Below are 24,383 nucleotides of genomic sequence, written 5' to 3' on the forward strand. Positions count from 1 at the left end.
TCACGGCTGCAGCCGGTCGCATTTTTTCGTAGTTTTTACATTTTCTCTGATTAAAAAATTTCCCCCGTTATTCTCTCGTGTATTTCCAGTGACGTTAACTTATTATCGAACACCGGGACACTTTTTTTTCCCATGAGGAGTCTTGCTCGTACCATTTGTTATTATAAATAATATAATGATGTTTTGCTTTTGTGTGTATATATATCTGCGTTGTCGTTCGTAAAGATGTGCATCTCACTATTCCTGAGGAACCGCGAACACGAGCCGAAAGGCAGCAGCAGCAGCAGCAGCAGCCTCGCTGCGCCGCGGTTGCTAGGAGATGTTATCTCCTTCGCCTGTTATACAGGAGGTCGTGGGTTCGATTCCGATCCCGACGCCGACGCCTTCATATTTGGAGTTTGTGTGCCTGTCTCCCCATTTGTCGTGTGGCCTTTTCTCCAGCTCCTCCGGTTTGTCCCCTCCACATTGAGAATCAACGTGCGTTTAGAGCGTTTGGGAGCTATACATTTTCACGTGATAAGCCACTACGTTGGGCTATCATTTGTGGCCAGGTCGCTTCTCAACAAAGCGATATAGCTCAGTGGGCCTTACCTGGTAAAATAAAAATAGTTTAGTTGAATGAGTTTGAGTTTGAGAGCCGGCAGCAACTGTTTCCCAAGCTCTGCAGTCCTTACACTTCTACGCTGAGATTAATAATCGTGATAATGACCTCTATCTTATCAAGCGCCTTTCGTATTGAAGTATCTCAAAGCGCTGTACGTAAACATAAAACCGAGTGTCGATACAATCTTAGGTGGAATACAAAGGTGATAATAGCCATGTCAATATCAATGACTGCAACTCGAAATTCCAATACAATGAAGAAATACGATGGAAGCGAATAATAATAATAATTATAGAGTAATCTTATCGGAAAACAAAATAAAAAGTCTTAAGTTACGGGGGAAAGCCCGTTGTACAAATAGCTGAGTTTTAAGACGGTGATTTAAAAAGTGAAACACACTCGGAATCCCTAATAGGCCCGAGGGAAGGGAATTCTTTTATCCCGTGATCAATTTAAAAGATCTTAAAATATAAAAGACATCCGTCGAGGTAGCTCAGTGCGCCAGCCAATTATTGATCGACATGAGGAAACCAGAGCATCCGGATACAAAGCGATGATCGATCATCAGCCATTATCTATCTACTGCTAGATGAAGACCCCCCGCCCACCCCCCCCTCCGACCGATACTTCACACCACGGCGGTCAGTACAGACGCATCCTGCCCAAGCCAGTTAACTTTGGGGTTTTTTTTTTCACAGTCAATACAATGCCTCTGGGTTTGTGTTGTTTCATCCGCGTGATTTCTGCTTCTGTCTATCCGTGTAATTGCAAGCGCGCATCTGGTCCGTGCGTCTTTTTGCGCGTTTTTTTTCACTCACGCTTTGTCCTGTCCCGCGTTGCACGATCGGGCGTTACGCACTGATTAAAAGCTTTCTTCTTCAGGCACACTGCCACGTTTTGCTTTTCGCAATCAGGTTCAGCTTTCCGAACGCTGCCCCCCTACCCCCTCCATTCCCTTCATCTCAGAGGGGCACTGCAATGGACGAGATGTTAACTACCTCATCTGGTATGCAGGAGGCCGTGGGTTTGATATCGACCCCAACACCTGCTGTACATTCTAGATTTGAAGCTTTCGTGACTGCAAGGATTCATATTCTTAGGTTTTTTTCAGTAAAGTCACGTAGGTAAAAAATTTAAATTAATAAAAGTAAAATAAAAAATCAAATAAAAATCACGACGTTTCGGAGGCAACACAAGCTTCCATCTTCAGGTGGAACCGTCACAGCACGATAATTTTTTACCTACGTGACTTTACCGAAAAAACCTAAGAATATGAAACCTGCTGTATATTTGGCGTTTGCACGTTCTCCCTGTGGTTACGTGGATTTTTCTCTGGCTCCTCTGCTTTTTTCCCTCCACATTTGGAATTGCCATGCAATAATACATTTCCACGCTGTAAGCCACTTTGTCGAGCTATCATTTGTGATAGCCAGCTCGCTTCTGAAAAGATGCTATACAGCTCAAATGGGCCTTACCTGGTCAAATAAAAAAAATGTTATTATCTTCACTGTTTGGATGTCGGTTCCACGTCCGATAGCCGCCTTGGGCAACGCACATTCATTCCCTGCCGCGTGTTGCAGCAGTGTGCCCTTCCCACGGAGATCTCCTCCGCCGCTTGTCGAGCGAACGCCCTTGCACCGTGACCTTTGCTTCCTCGCTTCGTATGAGACTAGCTGTACTACCCGGCTTCGCCCGGGACTTGTATCTACCACGGCCGGCCGCCTTTGTCTCCCCAGTGGCGATGTTAATACGCTACAGTAGTTAAGTTACTCGTTTGAGGCAGAGTCGACCTAGGGGAGGTTCAAATAATCGTCACCGGTGGTGGCCGTGAGCGGGAATCGAACTGGGTTCGCCGGGTTGGTAGCGCAGCGTAGCGTTAAGCACTACACCCACCGCTCCTCACACACCACACACGCACAGACACACACACAGACACACGCAGACACACACAGACAGACACAGACAGACACACACACACACAGACACACAGACAGCACGCTAAGCACTACACTACCGCTCCCCACACACCACACACGCACACACACAGACACACACACAGACACACGCAGACACACACAGACAGACACAGACAGACACACACACACACAGACACAGACAGCACGCTAAGCACTACACTACCGTTCCCCCTACACAACACACGCGCGCGCGTCCATAGGTACACATACACGCGCTTGCTGCAGACACACACGACTTTCAGGGTGCGTAAGGCAGTAAACGACTGAAATAATAAAGCGGCAATGCTGTGCGAGGAACGCCTTAGACCAGCAACACATTTGTGTAATGCGAGCGTAAACACACAAACACATACAAACACATACACACACATACATACACACACATACACACAAACACATACATACACACAAACACACACATACATGCACACAAACACATACACAATACACACACACATACATGCAGACACACAGACAGACACGTAACACACATACATACACACACATACATACACAGAAACACATACACACACATACATAGACACACACATACATACACACAAACACATGCACACACGTACATACACACATACATAGAGACACGCAGACATACACATAAAGACATAAAAAAAAACCCACATACATACACACACACATACACACAAACACATACATACACATACATACACACATACATAGAGACACACAGACATACACATAAACACAAACACACATACACATGACCCGGCTTCGCCCGGGACTTGGATCCACGATGCCCCGCCGCCTTTGTCTCCCCAGTGACGATGTTCACACACGACAGCAGTTACGCTTTTGAGGCTGAGTGGACCTAGGGGAGGGCCAGGTCCGTTTCAAATAATCGTCAGCGGTGGTGGGCGTGAGTTGGAATCGAACTGGGGTCGCTCAAGCAGCTTAATGACTGTTTGTACAAAGAACATATAAAGAATCGATTATAATAACCAGGCAAGAGTCCACATTATAGACTGCCAGTACACGCACTCAGCTTCATAAGCAGGCTAGAGTGTACATGATAGAGTGGCAGTACGCTCACCGAGCTTAATAAGCAGGCTACAGTGTACATGATAGACTGGCAGTACGCTCACCCAGCTTAATGAGTATTTGTACAGTGAACATTAAAGTAATCGATTGTTGGAGCGTTGGGTTTAAAAGTAATATTAATAGCACACATTGTGGTGGGGGTGTAGTGAAGAGTAGGAAAAACTTTGATGAATTTACCTCAGAGTGGCGTGGTGGGTGTCGAGGCCTAGTAGCGTGCAAAGCCTGCGGCCTCGCCTAAAATTGTCGGCTTGGAAGAGGCAGGGTACGGGTGGCGTTCCTTCCCCCCCCCCTAGCGCTCCAACAATACTGTGTAATGGCTATTATTTAATTAAATACGGAGCTTATGAAAGTGGCGAAGGCGTGGCTAGCCGTTGGCAGGGGCAACCGCCGTCCAATGAAACTGCAGCCCTTGGCGAAGGCGTGGCTAGCCGTTGCCAGGTCCAATGAAAGCGGCGAAGGCGTGGCTAGCCGTTGCCAGGGGCAACCGCCGTCCAATGAAAGTGCGTATGGGCCAAAGTCCACACACACACACACAGACAGACATGAACGATTTTATATATATAGATAAACCGGCACCGCCGACTGGCCGCGCGAGACAACCGCTCGTCTCGAAGGAGTGTTCCGGTTCAAAGGGCGGTGGACCAATTGGTGTTGCTGTGATGGTTCGTGGTTTTGTTTTCTTGCACGTTGGACTTCGGCTGGTCAGGGGGGGGGGAAGGGGGCAGTGGGTGTCTCGCACACTTTGCCCTCGGTAGAATTGAAAACATTTTTTATTTTACCAGGTAAGGCCCACTGAGCTCTACAGCTCTTTTTCAGAAGCGACTTGGCTATCACAAATGATAGCTCAACGAAGTGGCTAATCACGAGGAATATTTATAGCAGACAAATAATCTAAACCCATGTTTTCTAAATGCGGAGGGAAAAACCGGAGGAGCCGGGAAAATAAAATCCACGCGACCACGGGGAGACAGACACTCAAACTCGAAATAATACAGCAGGCGTCGGGGTCGGGATCGGGCCTACGGATTCCTGCGTTACAGGCTAGGTAGTTAACATCTCCGAGCCACCGTGGCGCCCTTCCGCAGTCCTTCAAGCCCTCGAAATAGCAGCGCGGTGCTTTGGCAGTCACATTCACGCTCCGGCAGTGCTGGGTCACCCCGAGAAATGATTCTACGGCTGGCTGAACTTTGCTAAATTAAGTTTATTTATGCGTCGCCTTGCAATGTGGCGTTGGGGACATGCTTGGCCTGGTCGGTTGCTGTCGAGCGCTGTCTTGAGTTAATTCGCCTCGCAGCTGTTATATTTAGTTTTCTCTCGTATTAGCTCTTATATCTAGTCGAAATGTTTGCACGTGTGATTTTTTTTGGTTGTTATTTACGTATTCTTGAAAGAAGAAAAACAACGTGTACGTGCAATGAAGAAGGACCATTGCCCCCAGAGTGTTCTCTCTGTTGTGTTTCGTTTAATTTTGAAGGCGGCGTTATTGACGACTGTGTAGCAGCATTGTTGTTGTTGATGATTATTATTTTATTTCTATTATTATCTTTTTTTTACGTGACTTTACCGAAAAAACCTAAGAGTATGTTGATGATGGTGTTTGTTGCACCGCTGGCAACGCAGCAGCAGCATCACTGCCAAGTAATTTGGTTAATTTTGAATGATGTTATGTATTAGCTGTGTCCGTCTGTCCATCTGTGACGCAGGGATCGCGTCAACCCGTGCAAAGATGATGGAATGTAAATTACATTTTGGTCATGATGTTGTGTTACGACTCGGGATTACCCAAAAGCGGGCAAATTCAGAATCGGTGTCTTTTGTTTTATTCTGGAGGAATCCGATGAGCTATAAAGCACTTTTTCACGTGTCCAAATTTATCTCAGGGTAACCCACAAACCTGGAAACCGATTTTTAAAAAAACAGCGATAATAGGAAAGCTTTTTACGCAAAGGTGGTGACATCACACTCCGTGCGCCCCCATGTGACATTATCTCATCGCGCGGCTTGTTGTCAAGTCATTATTGTGACTTAAGTGATCCCGACGATGCACACATGTTGGAAAGTGGTCAAGAAGGCATGCATATGCAAAATCAAATTAAGCGCGGTGGATTTTCCCGTGTCCTGTTTTTGACACTCATTTTCATGGCCTTCGCCCCCACACTGGTGAACCAGGTGAAATGCAATTTCCCACCAGACACTTGTACAATTGGCCACGTAAATTGCCTGAAGGCTATATGCCGTACCAGCAGGAATTTTTTTGTTTAAAATTTTTTTATGGGGGTTTTTTTTTCTTCTCCCATTTATATGCCAATGAGTTAATCGATAACCTGTTGTTGTTTTTCCAAACTTGTCGGTGAGGAAATTAACGTTTGTCATTCCCCTGCGGCTTTAGCGATGCTCCATCACCCTCTGTCAGAGAAAGGCCCGTGGAAAATGATGTAATGGAACTTCTTCTGAAAGTCAGTTCAGTCGGCCTTCTTTATATCCACACGAGGAACGCCGCTCTTTGCTAGAACATAACTTCAATGAGCATTGCAGTGGTGCATTCTGGGTCACACAAACAAACAAAAAACTGTTGTTCCTTATCTCTGCATAAATGTGAATTGTGTTTCAGTCTTATCAGCCCCGCCGGGCTTTCCAGACACATATTAAGCAGCGGTGTCTGTTTTTAAACGTGCAAACCCTGGGACCAGAATCACTCTCTGGTGCTCATCGGCAGATTCAGGCGTGCTGGCAGCAACCACTGCACGTGTTAGCGGGCGTTATTGGCAGCTGCCCTCTCTCTCTCTCTGCGACGAGGGCCGTCGGGAAAAAAATTTAACGCAATCTTGTGTCGAACCGCACCGATCAACTGCGGTGATGGGGAAAGAAAACTTTTTTTTTCCGTGTGATTTCAGAGCTGGATTTTCTTTCGCCATTTTCCGGAGGAAAACAAATTTCACGTGCGACCGTTTCTTGAGACGGTCATTGGTGACCAGGCCTGATGAGACCACCAACTCCCAACACTGGAGAACCGGGTTTACTCCCAGCACCTGGGTTTGAATCCAGGTCTTCAGTGGTGTCAATCGACTGTTGTCTAACCCTACCGCCACCCTCCCCGTGATCCACCTCAAGAGTCGAACATATTTATGGTTCAGCACCTATCTGATGGCTGATAAATGTCACTATACTCTTTGTTTTTTTCGGTAAAGAAAGAAAATAAATTAAATCACGACGTTTCGGAGACAACACAAGCTTCCGTCTTCAGGTGGAACCGTCACAGCAACACTTAAAATCTAGAATAAATTTCACTATGTCAGAAAAGCAGTGATGTGTGAATGGCTGCGTTTCAATTCCGTGCCTCCGGAGATGCTTCCTGCTGCTTTGACTCCCACTCCTTTGTTTTCCTTAATTATCTTTATTACGAAGCGTGACGTGCAGAGGGCGAGAATAAAAAAAAACATTTTTAGGAAACTTCACCGTTAGTTAGTGTCGGTGCTTCCTAACCTGTGGCCTGTATGACTGTGGCAGGTATTCTCTTCATGCAATGTATTTGTTTATTTGGGTTGACAGTGGATGGTGGTTCTGTAAACGGTTGGGCACAATTATTTGGTGATGCTGATGATGATGATGATGCATTAGCAGTGGTGCACAAACAACAACACTACACGCTCGTCAATAGCACTGTGTGTGCGTGTAGCCTTCAAAGAAACAAACATTTTTCGGGCGACGTTTCGAGAGATGACCCCTCTTCATCCATATCTTGCTTTTCCTTTGAAGACTGTGCTATCGACGATTGCGTTGAGTTTTCTATGAAGCTTGCGATGGTCTCTGTGTTCCCACGTCCGTGCTGCCCTCCGTCGCTGGGCCAATGTAACCCCGGGCAACGCACGCGGTGTCGGAAAAGCCCTCATCCAGCAGTGGATTTTTAAAGAAGGGCCGGTGATCTGCGGGAGTCTGTGCCATACGCGCTAGAATAAATAACATTAAAACGGCGATGTACGCCCCACTTCTCTCAGGGGAGCCGTCCATACACCTAGAACACGAGAGATGCAATGGGCTATAAATGCACGCATCATTAATTAATCCGTGAGTGATTTATGCGTAATTAATTGGCTTACAGAAAGGGTTCCAGTTGCGTTTGTAGATTCTCGTTTTTTTTATTGGATGGATGTGCCTCATGTACTGGAACTCCCAGATTTTTATTTTCTCTCTCGTAGTACAGCAAGTCTCGCCATGCAGTACGGCAAATCTGTAAGGAGAAGTCTCTGTTATCTCGTAATGGAACTGGGGGCAGATTACACCAGCCGTCATGATATATAACTAATTAATTTTTATTTTACCAGGTAAGGCCCACTGAGCTGTATAGCTCAACAGAGCGGCTTATCGCGTGGAAATTTATTGCAGCAAAATACTTAAAACGTGCGATGTTCATTCTAAATGTGGAAGTGAAAAACCGGAGGCCCCAGAGAAAAATCCACGCGACCACGGGGAGAGAGAGAGACACGCAAACTCCAAATATACAACAGGCATCAGGGTCTGGATCGAACCCACAATCTCCTGCATACCAGGCGAGAAAGTTAACATCTCCTAGCCACCGTGATGATGATGAGAGAGAGAGAGACACGCAAACTCCAAATATACAACAGGCATCAAGGTCTGGATCGAACCCACGATCTCCTGCATACCAGGCGAGGAAGTTAACATCTCACCACAGCGGGGCCCCAGGATTATGACTGCGGTGTGTAATAGCCGTGATAAACAATACTCCGGCACCGACTGCTTCGCAGCGGACGTCAAATGCCCCCTGAGCTCATTCGTGAGGGCAAGCCCATCTTGTGCCATTGCCAGGGTCCAAAGTTGTCAAATTCTAAAGTTACACTGCCGCAGGTTACTCAGTTGGAAATCATCGCCCCCTACTGGCAGTCTCAATGCCCCAGGTCGCTCGTGAGATATGAGAATGTTGTGGTTGTTGAGGGCAAAGTCTTCACTTGGGCTCCAGGGAAAGCAGTGTTTTACCGCAAAGGCAGTGTTTTTCATGCAAAGGTCATTTAGCGCAGCAGGACGTTACTCACGGCGACTTGTTAATAATTTAAGAAAACCCAATGAGGCCTGGAAAATGTTTTCCCGCGCGATCACATCTCGGCGCGACACCCGCCAGGTATGGATTCTCAGTCATGTGACGCTGCCCGGATTATTCCCCCCCTCCCCACGCGCCTACGCGCGACCTGCCACGTCGCGTCGAGGTCGGCACGCTTGACCTCATGTTCCAGAGATGACCGGTTCGATTGTCGATCTCCCGGCACTTCACTTGCAAACTGCAAACTATTTGTATTTTACCAGGTAAGGCCCTGCTGAGCTGTCTAGCTCTTTTTCAGACGTGACCTGGCTGTCACAAATGACAGTTCAACGAAGTGGCTTGTCACGTGGAAATTTATAGCAGCCAAATACTCTTAAAACACGTGAAGTTTATTTTAAATGTGGAGGGGGAAAACTGGAGGGCACAGAGAAAAATCCACGCGACCACGGGGAGAGAGACACACAAATTCCAAATTTACAACAAGCATCAGGGTTGGGATCGTATCCACGACATCTTGTATACCAGGCGATGTCGTTAACATTTTTCCACCACGGCAAACGGGGCCACGTTTATTTTAAATCTCTCCTCCCGCCCCCCACCACCCACCAGGCTACTTCCTCTGTCCACCCAGCATCAGGCAGCGGTATAATAGGATGAACCACATTTAGTCGATCGGGGTAACTTCCACCTCTTTTGAGATGTCCGCCAAGCGTGGAAGAGTAGGCCAAATAACCTCCCCGAGGTGACCTCTCTTAGGGCTTCGCTTGCACCAGCGGTGACGTGTGTGCAAGAAATTGCAGGGCTGTGCCTTCACCTATGACGCGTGCCACATGCGTGCCACACGCGTGCCACATGCGTGCCACATGCGTGCCACATGGTGCTAGAGGCGGTGAAGTGGTCACGCACCTCACTGTATCACTTCCGTCGTGAAACCACCGTCAGCTTCCACCGCATACACAAGGTCTATACATTCGTAATAAAACTGAATAATTCACAACCCTCTGTCAATGCAATGCTCGCCCACGCTGTGAATGATTGTGGGGGGTCGTTTGACCGTACTTCACCGTGCTGGTCATTGAGCATTGTTTTGGGGTAGTGAGGGAGCCGGGACCAATTCGGATTGACCATGGCCGGGAATTCAACTCTCAGCCGGGCCCGATTGATGGTGCGAAAGCACTGCGTCTCCGTTCCCCTGCCGCCCGCACATAAATAACATCGCACATAAATAATAAATTCAGGTGTACGTGTGAAATTCATCACCTGGCAGAGTTACGCGTTTCTGCCCGAGCCGTAGACTTGAGTTCACCCTTTTCCGCTTTCTCCGCTGCTGTTATTATTGTTATAAATCCCGCTGTGCCGAGTCTCTGTCCGCTGGGCTGAACTGTGTCTTCCCATCTGGTGCGAGGTCTTCTTCTTCTTCCGTGGCCTCACGAGCTCCCCCCCCCCTCCGGCCCCCAAGTTGTTTTTCCCCACTGAAAAATTCGAGCCGTGCCGTTGCTGACGACGCGCGCAGTGGAACGAGTCGCGACGCGTCGCCGCCGACGCTGTGTGTGTCTTCACAGCCTCCTGACTTGACGTCGCCGCCCCCCCACCACCCCCTGGCCCTGCTTGGCCCCGTGCCAGATTCAGATGTCTCGCGAGCAGATTCCCCCGCTTTGGTTCTGGCTCGGCGCGTCAAATAACCTGGGGCGGTGGGAGAAACCACCTGTGCCACGATTGGACTTGCCAGGAGAAATCGGAGTGTTCTTTACATTTTTCAGCGCTCCGTCACTGTTCTTCTTCTTGGTTCTTTCGGTAAAGTCACGTAGAAGGGAAATAAAAAAATAATAAAACATAATCAAATAATTCTCACGACGTTTCGGCCACAACGCAAGCAGCCGTCCTCAGGTGAAGAACAGGTCTGTCGGAAAGACAGCGTCTGAATGGAAAAAAAAAATCCGTCACTGTTGTCGGTGAAGTTACAACGGGGTGGTGGTGGGGGGGGGGGGTGGTTGGGGGGGGGGGGATTGGTGGGAGACCGGCACGCCGCACGGCATGGTTTACATGCGGCCTATTTAACGCCTCATTTGACGCTAGGAGGCAGGCAGCCAGCCCGTAACTGCGGATAGAGTGGAACATCTGAACGTGATATTCTGTGCTGGCTGTTACGGCTCGTGTGCTAACTACCAACTCCGGCCTCATCAAGACGGCGTTACGGTATGAATGCCCTGCTGCTGCAATGAATTTATTAAATTACCTCGCCGAAAGTAAAAATCCGCCTTGGGTGGTGTGCGATTGACGAAGCGCTCTAAGTTAGCGTATTTTACTAAACAAGTTAGAGAAGCCACGGGCGTACGCGTGGAGTGACGCGAAGCCCTTAAGCCACCTTCTTCGCTTTGGGAGTCTTTCATGAGCAGTGAGGGAGCTGGTGGATACCTGTCGGGACGTGTGTATGTATTCTAGATTTGAGGCTTTCTTCACTGCAAGGATTCATATTCTTAGGTTTTTTCGGTAAAGTCACGTAGGTAAAAAATAAAAATAAAATAAAAATCACGACGTTTCGAAGGCAACACAAGCTTCCGTCTTCAGGTGGAACCGTGATTTTACTGAAAACACCTAAGAATATGTGTGTATGTATCTATCTAGAACTTCTTTCGCGCCGTACGTAGCCCAAGCCTGATAATTGGAGGTGTGGGGACAAATGTGATTTAGCCTTTTTAAAATGTAGTCTTTTTGTTTTTTTTGCTCCGGTTTGTCTCCATGTTATGGGCAACCGGTTAACAAATTGTTAGTCCACGTTAGTCCTCAATAGCAATTCAACTCTGCACTCGAGTATCTGTCATATTGGATCAACTTCAGGAGAATTATGTTACAGACACATGGACGGACAGACAGACAGAAGTTATAACTGGAAAGATGATAACTACCTCGCCTGGTGTACAGGAGGTTGTGGGTTCAATCTCAACCCTGACGCCCGCTGCTGTATATTTGGAGTTTGCATGTCACTTTCTCCCCGTGGTCGAGTTGATTTTCCTCTGGGTCCTCCGGTTTTTCCCTCCACATTTAGACTCAACGTCGTGCGTTTAGAGTTTTTTTGTCAGCTATAAATTTCCACACGATAAGCCACTTCGTTGAGCTATCATTTGTGGCCAGTCCGCTTCTGAAAAAGCGGGCCCTACCTGGTGAAATACAAATAGAAGTCTTAGTTTGGTGCTTAGAATGATAATGATCATTATTATGAGCGGCACTCGCTTCAACAGTCTGTTCGCGTGCGCGGTGGCTAAGCGTAAGACCCCCCTGTGTGTGTGCGCGTGTGCAGTGCGTTCTTTGCTGCGGAGCGGAGTCAGCCCCGACCTGTGTAACGAGGATGGATTAACGGCCCTGCATCAGGTGAGACGGCCTCCCGTGGCAGGGGGGCCGGGGGGGAGGGGCGGGGGGGGACTGTGTGGGAGAGGGCGGAGGGGGAGCTTAGAGCTGCGGGGACGTCCCACGGAGGAGGTGGAGGGATTAAAGCGCATTGACGTTTAATGGGCTGCCTCACCTCCGATTAGCCCAGTTGGCTACGTACGGTGCGAAAGAAGCTCAACATATGTACGTAGATTCATACATACGTACATACGATCGACTCCTTTTTTTTTAAATCGTCGATTAACAGGCCCCCTTTAAACAACAAAAAAATCCGCCCGGACTTCCTACCTCCCGAAGGCGGGCAACCCCGTACAGGCCACGCCCAGCATGGCACGGCCAATGAAGATGGCTGTGACTTCACCAAGTCCTGTCCTTCACCTCCCGTTCAGCGGCACACACGTGGGTAACGGGCGAGGCTTTTATTACGCCACGTTTTGCTATCATTAATCCACTGGGTCGAGTAATGGAACCGAAATCCAGAAGGCCAGTGACTCAGAATGCTATATTTGTCGATGCAGACGAAGAGCGGAGGTCTGTTCCGAAATATAAATCTTTATATAGGTCATGAGACGTGATGTTTCACAGCAGTTGCATCATAAAGTTTCATCTAGTATTGCTTTTTGCATTGCACAGGGTGGCATACTGTGTGCTCTTGCCAGTAGCATTTGGCAACTCAGGAGCGTTTGCTTAACAAGTCTGACTCTGCTTATGAAACCCGGAGTTTCGAAACCGTGGTGGCGCCGTGGGTGGAGGAGGGTGGTGCAGTGGGGGGAGATGTGAGTAGAGGAGGTGGCACGATGGGGGGGGGGGGGGGGTAGGTGGCGCGGTGGGGCAAGCTGAGTGCGTCGGGGACGTTTCGTCTGCGCCGTAAAAACCGCGCGGTACAGTTCGTTAAGAAGCATCGATTGTTGCCGGGGATTTATGCCACGGCCGCGACGCCGTCGCTCGAGGGCTCCGAGATCACACGGAGCCACGCGTTGATCTTGCCAGGGATTACGCTGCGACCGGGGCTCGAAGCGCTGCCGTGTGCCCGCGCCGGCTCTCAGCGGAGAGAAGTTTGCCGACGGCGTGTGTACGAAATACCCCGGAGATGGTTAGGCAATTAATATCGGGAGGCTTGCCGTGAAATGTCTGACCGCACGGGGTCTGGAGTCCCGATGTGCCAAGCGGCCAGCAATGAACACCACCGTTGAATGTGTAAAATATGAGCGTTCATTGGTTTCCTGAACTGAGTGAGGTTGTAAGAGAGGAGGAGTGCGAGGGAAGAAGCCGAAAGGGAAGTGATGTGACCTGCAGTGTGGTGAGTGGGTGGGTGGGTGAATGAATGAATGAGTGGGTGTAACAGTGAGTCAGATGTGGGTGGGGTGAGTGAGTGCCTTGTTGTGACCTGCAAGTGTGGGGTTTGTTCAACACAGTACGGGTGAAGCAAAACAGTCGGTCTGATCGAGAGCGAGTCCTCACCATGGGCGGAGGAATCAATGAGCAAAGTCATGGGGACATTAACCACCGTGGTAATGGCGATGGAGGTTTTGGCCGTTCTGCCAAAGATTAAATGGAAGCAAAGGCCGGGGTAAACGCGCTCCTGCATCAGCCCCATACGTTCGAGGCCTGCCGTCGACGTCCTAGTGGACATCTGTGTGAAAAAAAAGAGATTTGTAGCTCATCGGATTCCTCCGATATAGGTAAATATTCTGATTCCGATTCTGACGTACGTCTCCGGCGTATGTCGGAGACTTACGGCGATATCGCGTTCTTCATTGCAAGGCCCGCGGGCCACTGGCAGCCGCTGGTGGCCTTTAGTGCGGCCCCTGACGTGTGGCCCCGACAGTGCACAACAGTTAAAACAGCCCCTATTATCCACCCAACAACGATTTCAAATGTGAGGCGGCTCTCACACTGATGATGTCTTATCGGCGAAAGCGGGTCCCCACCCTCTGAAAATGAGTGAAGACAACTTGTCTAGCCTATCAGCACCTCTTCCGGCCTCATCGGATTCTTCCAGTGTAATATTCCGATTCTGATTCTGACATTACCGGGAGATGGAAGCAACAGCAAAAAAAGAATTTAGGAGTCGTACGGCGAAATTGCGGAGATAGAACAAGGCAGTCGTGATACGCGTGGTGATATCGCTGAGATAGAATGCGGCAGTTCCGAGCACGGAGCGGCTTTGGCTGCGGCCGTGGAAGAGACAGCCGTGAGCGGCTTGTTCGGGGGGGGAAAGGAAAACAACAAAAAACGCGACGCGTGACGTTCTCCCGCCGATTGCAATCTAAATGCTATTTATATTATTTTAGTTTGTAATGAGAATCTCAGGAATAATTTCACATTTTCGGGCTCACTTGGATGGCTGCCGACAGTTCATTTCCATACCGCGCCGGGGCGTTATTATTTGTCTAAGCGTGATGTGTCGTAATAAATCAAATTCGCAGATAATTTCCTGGACATAGCAGCCGCCGCTTGCCTTAAGACATTAATAACCTTCATGAGAGCACGCGCCTCACTTTACGTGAATTAGAATTCGGGCCAAAATGACCTTACTCTGATTATTTCCGAAAATACACATTCCCTTAAACGCATCGGCGCCGGTTTTCAGTCGTGCTTTCGCGCTCGCTCTATCGCTCGCTTGCCCGCTCGCACTGCAATATTTGAACGCATGGCGCAGCGTCGCGTAAACGACCGTCACGTTCTCCGTCCCGTCTGATTAGCCGCGTCTGCACTCTTGTTCACCACCCCGGCCATTTCCCGACGCGGTCACGCCTCTCTTGAATCTCCTGCATAGCATTCGGCCACTTCTGAAGCACGGCGAAGCATTGGGGCGCCACGGTGGCGAGATGTTAACTACCTCGCCTGGTATGCAGGAGATCGTGGGTTCGATCCCAGCCCAAACGTCTGCTGTATATTTCGAGTTTGCATGTCTCTTTTCTATGGTCGTGTAAATTTGTCTCTGGATTCTTCCGGTTTTTCCTTCCACAATCAGTGTTTGGCTGCTATGAAAAAAAAATTGCACGTGATAAGCCACTTAGTTGAACTATCATTTGTGGCCAAATCGCTTCTGAAAAAGAGCTGTACAGCTCAGTGGGCCTTACCTGGTAAAATAACAAAGTTTTAGTTTAGTTTTCCCCACGATGTTTGTAAAGCAGTTTGCACTTAGACTGTGTCCAGTAGCCTATCTCTGCACGACGTAGCTCCAGTGGCATTCTAATATCGGAAGGAAGATCGTTCCAGACGGCCGCAGAAGCAGCGCATCTGAAAGCGCCGTGCAATGCGGTGACAGCCACCTTTGTTCGACGGCGAGCCAAAAGCTGCTGCTGCTTACGAGGACGACACTGGAGTTCGCGTGATGATGGTTTACACTCCTTGACAGATACGCAGACGTTGTAATCTATTGAGAGCCAATCCTTAAACAGCAGGCCATTGTTGCGTTCGTCCAAGAATGTAAGGCCAAAGGTAGATGTATTTTTAGCAGTCGCGCCGCCAACGTAACCGCGTTTGTCACCATCACTATCGTCAGACAGGGCCCTTGATGACTAAAGCACGGCCCGTCCCATCGCGTCTCGTCTCCGCATCCGCTCCCCGAGGTTGTCTTGTTTTTAGCGCAAAGACCGCCTCCCTTGACTGCCGCTCGCTCCATCAACAGTTTTGTTCATCGATTTTTTTTTTCTGCCGGCGGCGTTGAACTCGCCGCCGTTTTTTTTTTGCACCGCGAAATGTACAGGTGACTAAATAAATAAATAAGCAGCCAGCGGAACCGGCTGGATAAATAAATAAAAAACACCGAGTGTGATTCGCATCTCGCTAGCATTGATGATAAACTCGTGTTTTGTCCGCAAAACTAATTGGTGAATAAATCCTAAATCCCCTTGCCGCAAGAGAACTCGTGACAGTAATGGACTCTTATCTCCTTTTGTACAAAGTATTTTCTTTAGTTGATAAAAGTCAATAAGAGACAATCATTGGACAGGAAAGCATGTCTTTGTAAACAAAAATCTACTCATGGCCATTATCATCATCAACGAAACTCCGACATGTATTCACGAATACTAATACAGAAGTAGGAATAATAATAAAGGAGCGGATTCACCTTGAAGGAAGACCATTGCGGAGATGGAACAATGAGATCGGCCCGTGTGTGGGAATGAGATGGATCATTGCATTCCAGGACTGGAGCAATAAGATTGGAGCAATGAGATCGGAGAAATAAGATCGGAGAAATGCGATCGGCTTGCGTTCAGGAGTGAGATGGATCGTGACGATGATGACGTGGGGCTGCATTTATCGTCGCTGCCAAGCCGTCGCCATCTCCCTCGGTCTTACGATGCAACGGACGATGTCGCCGCTGCATGCGCTCGCCAATTTCATCACCCCGCCATGGCGTTGGATGCCCGCCCTCTCGGGCGTGCTTCTTCCTTGGTCGCCTTTCCAAAGTTCGTCTCAAGCGCTGACCATCGTCCCCCTGTCAGTGACGGGTCTTGCCCAAGCCCGCTTTACGTTTCTGAACGGATCTCCGGTGCCCCACGTGTCCCCCCTGTTCCTGTCTCCCAGTGCAGATCCGAAGCGTGGACTTCCACCGTGCTCTGTGTGCACTTTTCGGCTCGCGTTCCAATCGCGCCATGCAACGTTCCATTTTTCTGAGTTTCGTTTCACTTTTCTGACTTTTATTTTTCTATACATTTCACCCTGGGGGCCCCACCTTTGCAGCCTTATTTATCTTCTGTCATTTACCGTAGTTCATCCCCATTGGTTGCGATCATCATCGTCATCATCGTCATCACTTGTCATCATCGTCGGCCGTGGTCAAAACCCCGCTGAATGAAGGCCCTTCACAAGCCCATCGTCACCACCCACAATGCTCCTGCGATGTAAGCAGCACGCGGAGTTCCCCAGCGCACGCGACCTTCCGATTCGCGACCTGCGGCGGACCCATTTGTACCGTTGGGTGACCAGGGTGCGTGGGTGGGGTGGGGGGGTTTGTGGTAAGGAGGGGGGTGCGTGGGAGATGGAGTGTTGGGGCGGGGGGTGTGGTGGGGTGGATTTAAGGCCGGTGGGCTGAAGTAGTAACTAATTGGCGCGTTGTTGACGTGACAAACCTCACTGGCTTTGTCGGGTGGTGGAGGGTTACGACACAACATTCATACTTCCGCAATCTAACCCAAAAACCTTGATTATGAATAATGTTGGTCGCGAAAGCCGTTTCAACGTGGCTTGCGTTGGGAGATCAACCCGGGCGAGCCGGCGCCCTCCACGTCGCGAGCCCGGCCCAGCGAGCGCTGACCGTCGCGCGCGTGCGTCCGGCGTGACGCGTGCGCGTGTCGCTCGGCCGCGAGGGAAATCACAAAACGTCGGCCGCCCCCCCCCCCCATCGCCTTCCAGATTAAATAAATACGTAGCTATAAATAAATATAAAAAAGAAATAACCGCACAGCCTTGCTGCGCTGCTCAGATACCCACTATCGGCCTTTCAAAGAAAAAATGCGGTCTTTGTAACGAGAAAAGGGCATATTGGTTTTTTGTGTCTGTGGGAGGAGATTAACCTGCCGACAAGGTAATTTGTGAATCGCCGAAGGCTAACGCGTCGCGGTTATACTTTGAAAACCTTACGGTAATTAGGTGCGACAACTACTTTTAATTTAATGACCTACGAGGGGGGAGGGAGAGATTTATTTTTGCTCATTCGAGGGGAGTGATGAGTGTCGCTTTGTCAGAAGGCCGGCGGGTTTTTTACACTACCACCTCCCCCCCTTTCCCTGTAATTGAACCCCTGATGGAGAAAAGTGTCACGTTCTCATTTTTGCATACGCGTTTTATTTAGAGTGCAAGGCTTTTAACGTCGAATTACAAAATGAAAGTGCCCTCCGGAGCAACCTCCAAAAACTTCTTCTCCACTCCGCAAGGATGACTGCGAAAGGCTGTGTGTGTGTGTGTGCGCGCGTCCGTGCGTTGGCCAACGCGTGCTAATCGGAGGTGCGGTGGGGGGAATAATCAAGAGTTAATGGGAAAGCACACTTGGAGTGGATTATCTAGTATTTGTTTTTATATTACTCTCACAAAAAAGACGAGTGAAAGACGTGCAGTGCAGATATAAACCTTCAAGGTAAAAAGGTGATGCAGGTGAGGTTTGAAACCGCCGAGGGCTGACATGAAAACCACACCCAAACATGTATAACACAGATAGTTCAATCAATTAAACAAAGCATACTAATTACAATTAAACACGTTACACGCGAGTATAAAACAAACAAAAACACGTTTGTTGTTTGTGTGCAGCGCGCGTGTGTGAGCATGTGTGCGAGTTAGTAGGGGGCACAGGTGGTGCATCAGCCAGTCATCTCAGTCAGTCGACCCGTGGCACCTGAGTCTGCCCTGTGACCTCCTGCCAGCGGGCAGTTCGACACTTCACATGGCCTCAACGTGCACATAGCCTGGCACAAGCAGTCGTGGTGACATCACCACCACTTAGTGGCGAATGGCAGGTTGTTGTTGTTATCGGGAGTTAAGCTACATGGAGGAGACTACTGGGTTGTTTTGCTACCCATCAGGCTGATCCGTAGTCTATGCTTGAAGTTGTTGAGGGATGATGATGATGATGATATTTTGGCAGTGTGAAGATAGGAATCCCAGAGTCCGTACCCTTTGTTTGTGTAGTGAGTTATTCAGAGACACTATTTAGGAGGCAGCAACGTTTATTCTACACTTTATGCAACACCGTTACACACTGGGACTAAATACACATATTCTCACTCTTGTTACGCATAGGACCACAATACACCTAATTTCTCTTACATACGGGATAACTATAATCGGGTCAGAGCAGCCAACGTGTGCTGCCTGACTCACGATGTCGAAGACAGGGACGGAGACGTAGCACTTGGGTTCCACTTCACCTGCAGGACAGCCCGGATCTGTGATCGGGGCTTCCCTTTTATCCCTCTCGGCGCGGCCTGGCTCCACCCTCGGCCACGCCCTCCGTCCAGAACATTCCCGACGGTTCCAGGCTACACCGCAGCTGTTCCCTCTCTGGCTCCACCCTTAACCACGCCTCTTTCGGGAACTCTGTAGACGTTCTCAGCTACTCCCGCTATGCCACCTCGTTCACCGTTGGCGCACATTAATTACTTTCCTTCCGATTTAAAGCTTTCGTGACTGCAGGGATTCATCTTCTTGGTTCTTTCGGTAAAGTCACATAGAAGGAAAATAATAAAATAATGATAAATAATCTCATGTATTCTGTGAAAAGTCGATGGCATGTACTTAAAAAAAAATTCAAGTAATTAATCCAAAAAAAACTTTGTCTCAAATGTGTTTTTGTTGTTTTGGGTCGTTGTCTGGATTGTCACAAGTCCATGGACCCTCTCGCTTAAGTCAAACCCTCCCTTATCAGCCATCAACCACTCCCCAGCTCCACCCATGACCCCACGTTCTTGCTGCGATTGCAGTGTCCAGCTCAGGTTCTTCCCAAGGCAGTTAAACATAACGAGCCCCGATAAAGCTGAAACTGCAGGGCAGACCAACCTTCAAACAGGGTGAGGTAACACTCATCACTCAACTGATCCTCCGATACCAATATCTGCTATTCGCACACGAAGTGACGGTGACATCACCACGGTGCCTGTGCCAGGCCAGGTGCCATCTTGAGGCCACGTGAAGTGTCGAAGGTTCGCTGAGAGGAGGTCACGGGACAGACCGAGCAGGTGCCGTGGGTTGACTCACTGAAATCCCTGGGCAGATGCACCAGCTGTGCCCCACTGCTTTACCGGCTTGCTGTATTTTAATTGCCCGGCGCTCCGCTCATTGTCGTGAGCGTCACTCCTCGGCCCTCCGTTGTTGTTGGAGGGCGACTGCCTCCAACTGACCAGTAGCGGCGTCCTTCACGAGCCTCCTCCACCCCGAGACTCACTACTCCCAAGACATTTCACACTCACCAGTAAGCACTCACCACTAACCAGATATTGATACTTACATTGACAAATCACCAGACACTCGCAGGAAGTGATGTCACTTCAATGGCATCACTTATGTGCTTTTCCCGCCAAAAGTGTCATCACATGACACCGTTTTAACAACATCGAACATGCATTGGCTTAAATTCTAAAAATAATTGCTTTACAAAAAGCACTTTTGTTTATTACTTGGATGACGAATTTTGCAAATCATTATTATTAAAGTTTTACAATTTTCTGCAAAATTTCACACTGAGAGGTATGAAAATTGCATTAATTTAAGCCCAAAAATAGCGGAAAACATCCTAAATCGGGCCTGAAAATCCCAACGCCCCAAAAGAATAAATTCCGAAACGCGTCTCTCATGCGCGCACATACTACACTCCGTAATGAGGTTGATTGCTTTAATTGGATGTTCCAAATTTACACAACGCAGAACGCGGGGGGGAGAGATCTCAGCCTCTCACGGGAAGGGTGCCGGAACAAACGGAGGCGCAAACGTCATTGATGACGCCAAGGACGCCGTCGGTGGTGCCACCAACGCCGTCATTGGCGCCAACGCCATCGCCTCGGCGCTGTCACAGAGGCGACGGTGTTCTCGCGTGTAATCGCGAGCGGGTAGTGGGGTTGGGGAGTGCAAGGGTCGCGTGGGCTCATCCGGGGACCCCCAACGCAAATTATCTATTTTAACTCGTACAGTATTCCCTCGTTATTCGCAAGTGATGTGTTCCGGAGATGCTGGCGAATAGCAAATTTCGCGGATGATGACATTGGCTTAAGAAAGCCTACATTTTTCATGAATTACCTTAAATACGAAAAAAAATGCTATTATCTTCTTGGTTCTTTCGGTAAAGTCATGTAGAAGGGAAGTAATAAAATAATACGTGACTTTACCGAAAGAACCAAGAAGATGAATCCCTGCAGTCACGAAAGCTTTAAATCGAAAAATGCTATTAAATACATGAAAATGATCTCACCAATTTATCTCATCACTTTCTCTATCGCTCTCTCGATGCATTGGTCATTTTGAGTTCCAGATGCGATTTGCGGAGAGCGGATAGCGGATGTTTGTGAACAGTGAGGGAATACTGCAGATGTGTTGGCCGCCACGTCCACCACCTCCACCCCCGCCCCCACCTCCGATGGAGAAAATTATCACGTGTTTTTCATTTGTGTTTTACAAACTCGTCGTGAAATGCAAAAAGGATGTAGTGACACGACGGAAGAGGTTCGGACAACGGAGGTGCAGTGGGATGGCATGAGAGGCGTCGGGTACGTGGACGCGTAGAGATGTGGAATAGACGTTGGCAGTGCACAGGGATGCGTGGACGAGAGGAGTGAGCGACGCAGACGGCACAGGTGTGTGGGGGAGGTGAGAGAGGTGTAAGATGGAGGTGCGGTGGAATGCAGTGCGATGACACGCGAATGTTGACGGAATCGACGGACGTTCGGTGCACGCCGATGCCCCAATCGGGGTCCCTGAGCTTTTGCTGAATCCTGCTCATGCGCAGCGCCGCCACTGTGAGAGCGGAACTGTGGCCGCGCTGAGACGTGCGGTGTAGCGAGCAATTGATAAATAATTGCGGTCTCATAAATGCTCTTTCATAAGCGCCCGCTGATGGTAATGAGTATCTGTGACGGTGGCGATTACGCTGATGGAAAAATCAATGGTGGTGGTGGTTTTAATTAATTTAAGATTTGCTTCGGAGCACTGCCGCCTCCCGAAAATCGGTCATCACCCAAGACATTAGATTACGATGTGGCTTATCGTTCAGTCAGAGGGCAGTGTTTGTTAATGACGAAGGTTGGTTGGGAGTGTTTTAATCATGCGATGTTGCAGCCGCTTCTCCATTCCTTCTCTTCTCACCGGCGGCCGTTAACCCTTTCCCGTTCAGCGAGACGTCTGCAAGTGGGCGGGTGTCCCCGTTCACCGATGGTTCGGCGTTAATTTTATTGAGAGAGGCGCCGTTGTTTTTAAAAGACGTTGTTACTCACCGCGGAGAACTGTAGCGACCAAACCGCAACTCGACGATAGCTGGCGGCACCAAGCTGTGTCACAAGTTTATAACGCAGTAGGCTTTCGCGACCAACATTATCCATAATAGAGGTGTTTTTTGGGGTTAGATCGCGCAATTATAAACGTGTTGTTTAACCCGCCAGCACCCGACGCAGGCAATGAGTAAGATTTGTCACCTAAATAAAAGTGCCAATTCGGCCTAAATCGGGCGACAGCCAGAGTTGGCTGTTGCCTGCTGATGCTGGTTGTGACACACGCCCTCCCGCATGGCCTTGTGGGAGCCTTGGTGCGTCTTCCAACCTGAAGATGGATGATGATGTAACACGTGCGTCATCGCAAAGGGAAAGGGTTAAGAACCCTTCACCGATTCCTCCGACAGATTATTTCGGTTCTCATCGTCTAGGCCCATTGGTTCGCAACCTTTCTTGGAGCCACGGTTTTTTGTCAACCGCTGAAGATAAATTTGTCACCACCATGCACCGATAAAACATTTTTAAAAATCTAAATTGTAATGTTTGCAACAGTTCCATGGACTACTTCCGACGGCCGTGTGGACCACAGAATGGAAACCTCTGCCCATCATCCCTCTGGGGTCACCTGGTACGCAGGAAGTCGTGGGTTTGATCCCGACCCCTTGACGCCTGCTGTATATTTGAGGTTTGCGTGGCTCTCTCCCCGTGGTCACATGGATTTTTCTCCTGGTACTCCGGTTTCTTCCCTCCGCATTTAGATGATAAGCCACTTCATTGGGCTATCATTTGTGGCCAGGTCGCTTCTGAAAAAGAGCTATACAGCTCAGTGGGCCTTACCTGGTAAAATAAATAAAAAACATGTTTTTAGTTTAGTTTTAAAATACCGCATCATGGGGAAGTCACCGGTGGTTGTGCTATGGATAAACTCGGTGGGCCATAGGAACGTGGAATTTCCACCACTTTCCCAGGGCTGTAAACGTGATAATGAGCAGCGAGCGTGTCGATGCTGATTTGAGGAGGACACCACTTTGACACTTTTTGTGAACCAATGTGTTCAGGGAAATCTTAGTGGGGGTGCGCTCCATTGATTTGAGAGTGGCGGTGACAAAAGGGGGTAGACTGCTGCCCCGAGAGGGGGCATCTGCGTTCAGGAGCCGACAGATGGTCCATCATCGGTGGTGGATATTTTTAGCGCACACACACACATACACGGTCGCATGCACGCACGCAGCTATGCACAGACACACATGCACGCACACACGCACACCTCATATACAAACATATGCGTTTGGCGCATGAACGCACACAGCTATACAAATATGTGCAGATATGAAATTACAAATATCCCCCCATTCCTCCCTGTAGCTTACATAGACTGTTGGGGGCGAGTGCTGTTAGCGAGCACCTGTGAAGGCCGGCACGGCATGCCAATGAGGCGAAACTGTCACAGACGCCGCGCCCGGCCGCCTTTAACAGGGTGGCAGAGTTAGGCTCGGTCACGGAACGGGGAACGCCCCACCGAGGGGACGGAGCGGTGCCGGGTGGATTGCTACATCGCAGGATCGGGAGGTAGTTGTCAGCGGCTTGGGGAGGCCTCCATCCAGCAGTGGATTGACCATGGCTGATGGCGATGTGGGCCGTGGCTTGAGGATGGGTTCATCCAGCAGTAGATCGGCCATGGCTGATGATGATCGGGGCCATGACTTGGGGATGCGTTCATCCAGCGGTGGATGGACAGACGCCTCCCTGCGAGTACTCACACCGCTGCCACTAGGAGAGCGTCCCTCCACCGGACGGAGCTCCGTAGGATGGTATTTGGCCTACTCTTCCACGCTGATGGCCGACGACAAAACGCCGATTCCCCCGGTCGGGGACCACCCTGCGAATGACGACGCGGGGGGAGGGGGGGAGGGTGTTGGATCCGCAGCGTCGCTGACCGACGTTCCTCGCCGTGTGTTTACGCCGTGTGCCCCCCCCGCCCCCCACCGGCAGTGCTGCATCGATGACTACTCCGAGGTGGTTGCGCTGCTGCTGGCGCACCGGGCGAACGTGAACCCCCGCGACTCGGAGGGCTGGACCCCGCTGCACGCAGCCGCCGCCTGCGGGAACCTTCCCCTCGTGCAGCAGCTGCTCGGCCAGTCAGTGGCACACGCGCGCGCACACGCACACACGCACGCACGCACACGCGCACGCACGCACACATGCACGCACACGCACACACACGCACGCACACACGCACACACGCACGCACGCGAAATGGCAAAGATCCCCCGTGTCGCCTGTTGGGTTACGTGGTGGTCAGCAGAGAATGGCAGCAAAATAGCATTGTTGTATTGCACGTCTATGCTCCCACATCT

At 49.6% G+C, this 24,383-nt stretch overlaps 1 protein-coding gene across 1 annotated transcript in view; it reads left to right on the forward strand.

The window, feature by feature from the left end:
• The window catches only part of LOC133355868 (protein phosphatase 1 regulatory subunit 16A-like), a 134,239-nt gene that overhangs the window by 60,841 nt on the left and 49,015 nt on the right, over nucleotides 1-24,383 (forward strand). Inside the window, exons 4-5 of the mRNA XM_061573281.1 lie at nucleotides 12,012-12,082; nucleotides 24,019-24,164. Of these exons, the coding sequence (XP_061429265.1) occupies nucleotides 12,012-12,082; nucleotides 24,019-24,164 (217 nt within the window). The remainder of the gene's footprint in view (nucleotides 1-12,011; nucleotides 12,083-24,018; nucleotides 24,165-24,383) is intronic.

Source organism: Lethenteron reissneri, chromosome 52 (assembly GCF_015708825.2).
Source record: "Lethenteron reissneri isolate LAM-NWPU_2019-01 chromosome 52, ASM1570882v1, whole genome shotgun sequence".
NCBI classification, from domain to species: Eukaryota; Metazoa; Chordata; class Hyperoartia; order Petromyzontiformes; family Petromyzontidae; genus Lethenteron; species Lethenteron reissneri.